Below are 7,895 nucleotides of genomic sequence, written 5' to 3'. Positions count from 1 at the left end.
ATACGCGAATTCTTTAAGCTTTTGGATGAGAAACGTCCATTTGATCGAATATGCAAAGGATACAAATGAATTTAGAGAACGCAACAAGAATCGTTTCTGACGCCGTCCTTTCCTAACTCATAGCTTGTACGTTGCGATACGATAGTTCGTAACTCGATGCAATTAAAAACGATGATGGCAAATAGAGTCGCGTCATGCATCGTTCTAACTGGCATTTCTTCTAATTTCGCTGTTATTGTATCTTCATTTTGTTCGTTTGTACATGCAGCCATGAACGAACTTTTCGATTATGTATACGCTCAGACCGATACGCAGACCGGACAAGTCGCACGCGCGCTACGGAAGAAAATTCAAAGTCGACCGAGTCCGTATGTGCAACAAGAGATGATATTGCAAAAACTTATTCCTTTTAACGAAACGTATTAGTATGTTGAAATTTCGCGTGTTTACATCAACGCTTCCTCTCTTTTGCTAACTTGCCGAGTTGATCGTTCGCATAGATTTTAGCCACGAGCCTTAGACAAGGTTACGAATACGAATAGGAATACGCGCGCACGGTTAAGTCAAAAAAATGCGGTCGTTCGTTATCGTTCGCTGGTGCATCTTTCCGTTCGTTGATATAAGTACCGTAAACTTATGAAATTTGCATAAAATTAGTTATGGCACGATAAATACGTTGATACGCGATTCACGTATGTCGAAGAGAATGCATCGAGGAAAAAAGCTCATTCTCGTTTTTCGAATAAATTCTGATCCCGCGTCTCAGAATCTATCTTTATTTCTATGTTTGGTTTTCTTTTTGTCATCGAAATTAAATTTGATGGTTGATAAAATGGAAGAGAGGAAGGGAGGGAGGAGAGAAAAGGAGGAGGGAGAGAAAGAGAGAGAGAGAGAGAGAGAGAGAGAGAGAGAGAGAATGCGTGCGTGTGTGCGTGCAATGATCGAAAACAGCACAAGAGCGAATGAAATACTTATTCGTGTTATCAGGTAGCGAGTTTTGGATTACCTCGAACGAATTAGTAAATTTACCTCGCTCGAACTATTTTAATCGCATCTGTAGTTCACTGAACTAACGTCGACTCGCTAGCAATCGTTGCGATACCTCAGTTTTTTACCCTCTAAAAGTAACGAAGAAGGTAAACTTACTAAATACGTTTTTACGTACCAATAATTATGGCATACGTATGTACCATATTGTTACTTCTTGTAACGTACACGCTTCTCGGACATATTTTTTCTCATACGAAGCTCATGAATATCGTTTTATAAGTGATATCTCTTAAAACTAACTTTTATATGATTCATGCGGAATGTTCAAAATATAAATAAGATGCATTATTTTTTTCTGTGATATTATATACGAATACAACTCTCCATATATCGTCCCCTCCAACATTTTCGATCATTTAAAAAAAAAAAAAAAAAAAAAAAAAAAAAAAGAAAGGTTATCGAGCATCGGAGGACGCAATTAAACAACAACACGTTGTTCCTCTCTATTTTGTTCGTTTCATTTTTCCGTATTTCTTTTACTTTTCTTTCTTCTTCCTTCTCGAACTTTTCTAAACGTAGTGCGAGTTTACTGTTTTAACGATGATTTTTGTTTGTTCTTATGAAATACGCTAGGAAACACCCTGCATAAAGTAGGAAACGGAGAAAACCGAGATCCTTGCCACTCGCATTCGCAGAAATTTAAATTCTTTTATACAGGTACGCATTTGCTCGACGCGATTTTGCGTTTTGCGTTTCGTTAACTATGTACATATATGCTAACAAGTCAACTTTCCACGTAATTCACATTGACTCTGCTTACAGGGGAGTCGACCTATTTGTGACTTTGAAACTGTAGACCGATCCGATGGAGACCGATCAGAACTAAACTCTACTCTCAAAAAACGGTCCACTTCACTGCGACTCATCGTTTGCTCACGAACGAATTGATCAGTCGATACCAACGAGTTCTGCCTGTGCCTGCCAGTTCATCGCTATACATATATATTCGTATTCTTCTTAATAGCTGGTAGAATTTCAAAAAAATTGCGTTTCTTTCTTTTTCTCGTTCTCTCTCTCTCTCTCTCTTTTTCTGTCTAATCACTTTTACCGTGTGTAAGATAGTTCTCTTCGTTTACACGGCATTTTTGGGAAAAGAAAAAAATGTGATCATTTCCAGCGAATCGCTGTATGGAAGACTGCGTGAAAAAAGAAGAAGACGCGTTTCTTAACTCGGACGATTAACACCTTCTAATTTATACTTTCGACGACCGATCGTACCGTTGATCGATTTTAATTTGTAGATACTCGTTTCTCGTATATTTTATATCGACGACAATATGTAATTAGCTAGAAAGAAATATATTTTATACTCGCGTTGACCGCAAGGTTCGTCGTTCGATATTTTTATGCATATTGACGATCATTGTTTTAAGGCAATGAATTTGTCACCTTCTTCTTTTCGTGATTTTATTCAAACGATAATTTTGGTTTCGCAAGCTTTTCTTTCTCTCAGACGTTCAATGAACCGAATCGGTAAGCACATCCAGTGTTCTATATTTTTTATCGTCGAGATAATTCCATTCTTTAATTTATTGTACTCGCCGAGCATAGTAATCGTACGTAGATTTAGAAGTTATACGAATTATTATGAAACGAACGTTTTGTAAACTTTTGGCGAAAATCAAAGGATGTTATTCCATGAAATCTGTAATTTAAAAGCGTCGCAAATCGATTGTCGTTAAGCATGATTGGTTCCTCCTCGTTACGTTTAAAGTTCATGGAAAGTTTCAGATGCGAGAAAATGCGAACCATTTATCGAATACGTATTCTATACTACCGGAAGCTTTACTGGGGCCAAGAAGTATGTTCGTAAGTTTCCGTGGATCGTATAAAAGTTGTAAATGTAGTTAACTATATAGTAAGTTGTATTTATAGAAATTTCAATATTCTCAAGACACAAAGTACAAAGTAATATGACCGGATCTCAAACGTTTCGAAATAATCGCGTTTGCTTTTTAAGAATGCGTATACTTAAGATGCTAAGATTTGTATAATCGTTCTTAAGCAATTAGACGAAAATTTAGAAGCTCTCGGCTAATTGTGCCGGTGAATGATTGATATATTGTTAAGCGACCCACACGCGTAAGTAGACATAAAGCATTGATATTCTCGGTGACCATCGATTCGACACTGAACTTTATTTCAAACATGTTGTATATTGGTTTGCGTTACAAAATATTCCAAATAGGACACGAATGAATAAAGGTATTTACACGTAATACGGTGTACATTGTTAGAAACATCGTGATATTCGATTCTAAATCATAAGTCAGGGTGTGAGAGAAATGCCCGATAATTTCGATATCATTCGCGCGTTAACTAATTCGTTGCGTGATTATATTTACATGTAAATGAAGAGAATTGGAATATTCGGTAGCGCGATGTATTTGAACTACGCTATAACACAATATGTAAAACAAATTATCGTACAATACAAAGGTACAAGTTTTCTTCACGTGATACCGAATCTTTTAACGGAAGAGATGTGGTGATCTGGTTGCCAACGTTCTGGCAACGTGTGGTGTATTTGATCATTACAATATGTAAAGAAAGGATCTGAAACGATCATCGATGGCGGACCGTTTTACCTTCCTCTACCACGTCCTCGAGTGAAACCGCCTCTACCTCGACCGGCGACTTTTCCCTTTGGCGGTGGAGACTTTGGTCTGAGAGCTTCGATACGTTCTGTACAACCAGTGGTGATTTGACCGTTGGCAAAGTAACTAGTATAGAGGTCTGCGTTAAAATTCGTGTTGGTTAGCTCAGGGCCTACAGTAAGCCAGCCTGGTCGAATAGTACTGTCTCGACCGAACAAATGCAGTCTATGTAAAGTGCGAAAAATATTGTTGATTAGCTGAGTGAGTTGAACGCCCTGATACGTATGTACATGCTTTCCTCGCTTACCGTCGTCTGCCGAGACAGAAGTGTTCGATTATATGAAAAATCTCGACAGGCTTTTCTATAGAACCATATTCGGGCTCCTCCGAAATGATCAAATCAATATCGACGTTTGCATGAATGAAATCTCCATCCGTGGATCGTCTGACGGTCCCCTTGATACCCATTAGGCAGTGCTCTTTGGTTCTCTGAAGTACGGCCTTGCTATCTAGGTTTTTACTGTGCCCCGGGTTATTAATGTTGGTGCGAATCCAGCATATGTCTTCGCATCGTCTAAAGCCCCATTTTCGAAGACAGAAACGTCCCATATCTAGTCCATCGCTACTGCCGCACCACAGAAACACGAAGCTCCGATTGGCCGCCACTTCGCCGATATCCAATTCCATTATCTACGAATATAGATTGTTTTTAATAAAGGCGTTACGAGTAGAGAAGAGGTACGTTGTATAATCTCTACTCACCTGATCCCAATTCCAAAGTTGCACGTTTGTAGCGCCGCAGGTGCGTTGGTACTCTTCCAAAGGGGGTTCGATCAAAATTACATCGAACTTGCAATTCAGTTCCTTCAAATTGTACGTAAGCAGGTCAGTTTTTAGGTACATGGGAGGTGTTGCGGTTTCAGCGATTAAATCATCTTTCAACTTGATCAGCTCCCGCAGTTTCGGGTATTCCTCGAATCTGTCCGCCAGACCCACGTCCCTAATGAAATTTTGAGGTCGCTGACCCGTATCAATGAAATGTTGACAGTAGTCATTATGCGGATTCGACGATTGTGTTCCCTTAAAAAATAAATCTGTAGTCGAAAGTGGAAACAGATAGTTGCTTGGTTATGAATACAAACTCGCCTACCTTTAAAAATGTTGACGAGTCTTTGTAAACGATTTCGTCGGTCGGACCTGTCTCACCTTTTAAATCTTTCACTCCGTTCTCCGATTTCTCTGATACCGATTTCAATTTTTTCTTCTGCGTATCGTCGACATCAGTTCCAAGAATTTGCCGCAACTCGTCTACGCTCGAAACACCTAACTACATAGAAGAAACGAATTCATACCATTCACAAACTCTTACTTGCGATCATAACCTCAACGTCATGAAATCACGTTTGAGTAGTCCTCACCGTCTGAGCGAGCAACTTCTTGCGTTTTTGCGAACGTTCGCGTAGAGTCTGAAGCATTTTCTGCTAAATCCTTTGGAACTGGCCGCAAAATAATATCTATCGTACATTTCCGTTTATACTTATTCTGTTCATTTCCTCGGTTCGAAAGGGAGAACAAGCAGAACAACTACAAATGTAATTTGTTACTTTCCTTTTATCTTATAATTCAGTGATCGAATTTAAGAGAAAGTTGGCGAAATTTAACGTATGTACAGTCAATGATAATCCGCTGCTTCCTAACCCAACACTCCAAAAGATCTGAAAACAAAACGTACACGCACGCCATCTTGTAGCCAAACGAATTTTCATTTTTCTTCATGTATCGCGCTAAGACAGCGCGTAAACGATGAACGACCTCTCGTGGAAAACCGTGCAACAAACGACAAGTCTGCTTTGCGTCCGAGCAGCGTTCGAAGTTGCTATCACGCACGAAGAAAATGACGTTTTTACTTTTTCAAAAAAAATATGGTTGCAAACATATAACGCCAAGCGAATCGAAAAGGCTTTCTCTGGGCTCGTTCTTGCGTTATACTCTTCTCGATGCGAAAGCGATCGCTATCGATTTTAGCATAATCTCTAAACATATTAATAGTATAAATCGTTTCGACGAGCAATGTAGTCTTAAAAAACCAAAAAGATCTCGCACTAAGTAATAGGTGCATTTTATATGTTTCTCGATGGATTATTAGAAGAACCACCTGGAAAGGGAAGGAGGATTAGAAGGTGGAGTGATCGAAAGCGAAAGTTGAGCGAGAATAGTGAAAGAAGAGTGTGTCACGAAAGCGCAGCTCAGTGAAATAAAATAATCAAGATAAGAGTGGCGGTGGACGCGGTGACGGGAATGGGCACGAGTACGAAGGAACGATTGTAGAACGTTTTATGATCGACACAGTCTCCCTTAGTCTGCTTTGAAATCGACACGCGATCGGAGTCCTCAGGAGGAGCGCCAACGCAAAGCGGTGACAATCGGTCACCAACAGAATCGCAGTACGGTCGTTTTCTTGTAAAATGTAAGATTTTCAACAGGTGACGAAAACAGACGTTTCAAAGCATGACCAGGATTGGTAGACCAAGGCTAGTTGAGATTCGATTTTCCTTGGAGGACGCGGAGGACAGCTAGTGAACCGCGCAACTAGCCATAACTCACCCTTGATGAATAATCGAGACGAAGACCATATGAAATCGTAGACAATTTATGTTTATGGTAAGCGTTTGTTTAATTTGACGTAATGGGGCGGTGCGAGCGGATCCTTTGTTCAGAAACTTCTATGTTTACGGATTAAAAATGAATAAAAGCAAATTAATTTCTCATTCTAAACACTTATTTTGATTGATTTAGTACTACTAGCGTTAACTCATATTGGCCAAGTAAGAGGTTAAGCAAAGGAAGAAGATCGATCACGCAATTTTGAGATATACAACTGACAAAACGTTGCTATATGCGAGGATGAAAGTAATTTGCGTAAAACAGGAAAAAAGAACGGAATCTATACATAACCTAACTGCGTTGCTCATTGAGCAGGCTCAATTAATCGGGTAGATAGAAATGCTGAAAAATTTCGGCGACGTTCTAGTTCTAGAGTAAATTTGAATAGGCGATGAATCGGCACTGGTCGGTAGCGATCGGTATTAACCGGTGAGAGACGAAACCCTCGTTGACACAGTCCATCACGACGGTGTCAAGGTAACGGTCGTAGGAAGCACGTAGCGAAAGACTGTGCCGTCGTCGCGTCGCTTCCTCGTTGTTCACCTCGTCGTTGCTATCGTCTTTCCGTCGTCTTCGTGTTCACTATCGTCAAACGTTCCATATTGTCTCGACTGACCAAGGTTCGCTTGAATTTTCATCGTGATACGACGCAAAAAGTGCGCCGGTTAATCAAGGTTCGTATGTTGGAACAGTCGATCCATTTGGATAGCCAGTAAACGAGTCTTTATTTGTTTAAATGGCTAGGTTCGGTAAATGTTCGAATTACGATCTGTGATCGGCCCCACCATTGTATCGCGATTCTTTCGAGTTTGATCAAGTATAACGATTTTAATTATTACATGGATTTACATTCCGCTCATCTCGTGACCGTGTAAAATTAGTAGAATTACGTTGAGGTTACGCGAAGGACAGGAGGCGAGACTCAAAGGAAGCAAATATCTATCGAGGTTGAAGCAAAATGTCAAATGGAGGAAGGACGAGAAAGAATTTGGGACGCGATAGGGGGTGAATGGATGGATGGCGGCAAATTTGATCAAGGGCGTCCCGATCGGAAATTCGACGGTATCAGCAGGTATAGTTTCGGTATCGGGTGGATTAAGTTTAGGGTATCGTCCGGCGATCGAATGCATTGTTTTCGTCAGGGTAATCGACGAGGCATGAGTCACGTAGGTACACGCGACATGTCGCGCGTTGGCGAAAACAATTTTTTGCAGACATTCGTTGGCACAGGTGTGTTGGAGCGAGAAGAGAACACCAACGAGAGAAAGGTAGATGACAGAGGTAGTCTCGCGAACCGCGTCGGCGGAGGGGGGAGAGGGATAAGAAAAACCACGCGTCGAGTGAATCGTCAGCCGGGCAATTACCGGTTCCGATTGGTTGGTTTGTCGAGCCTCTTCCACGAAATTCAGCTCGAATTCCAAGAAATCGGCCGGTGGCGCTACGCTCACCGGAATCCCTTAAGCTATTTACGCGAACGGTGTGGGCAATAAGCGTCCTATAGTCGTTGGTCCTGGACGGTGGTGGTAGCGTACAACCCACGCATACGGAGCGAAACTCGGAAGAAAGAAAAGGAAGACGACGCGC

The 7,895-nt window shown here is 40.9% G+C and overlaps 2 protein-coding genes across 6 annotated transcripts in view; one reads left to right on the top strand and one right to left on the bottom strand.

The window, feature by feature from the left end:
* Nucleotides 1-5,409, bottom strand: part of LOC126864387 (N6-adenosine-methyltransferase non-catalytic subunit) — a 6,802-nt gene extending 1,393 nt beyond the window's left edge. The window contains exons 1-6 of one of the 2 annotated variants that reach the window (XM_050615688.1): nt 5,318-5,404; nt 5,066-5,231; nt 4,798-4,974; nt 4,410-4,727; nt 3,955-4,337; nt 1-3,872 (exon numbers count right to left, since the gene is read on the bottom strand). The exon at nt 1-3,872 is cut by the window's left edge and continues 1,393 nt beyond it. In XM_050615688.1, the coding sequence (XP_050471645.1) occupies nt 3,635-3,872; nt 3,955-4,337; nt 4,410-4,727; nt 4,798-4,974; nt 5,066-5,122 (1,173 nt within the window). In that variant the 5' untranslated portion in view covers nt 5,123-5,231; nt 5,318-5,404 and the 3' untranslated portion in view covers nt 1-3,634. Of the gene's footprint in view, nt 3,873-3,954; nt 4,338-4,409; nt 4,728-4,797; nt 4,975-5,065 lie in introns of both variants that reach the window. The other variant, XM_050615687.1, reaches the window with a different exon arrangement.
* LOC126864373 (protein bicaudal C) overlaps nt 1-7,895 on the top strand; it is a 30,265-nt gene that overhangs the window by 7,634 nt on the left and 14,736 nt on the right. The window lies entirely within an intron of this gene.

This window comes from Bombus huntii, chromosome 4 (genome assembly GCF_024542735.1).
Source record: "Bombus huntii isolate Logan2020A chromosome 4, iyBomHunt1.1, whole genome shotgun sequence".
Classification (NCBI taxonomy): Eukaryota; Metazoa; Arthropoda; class Insecta; order Hymenoptera; family Apidae; genus Bombus; species Bombus huntii.
This window is presented reverse-complemented; position numbering and strand designations above follow the sequence as displayed.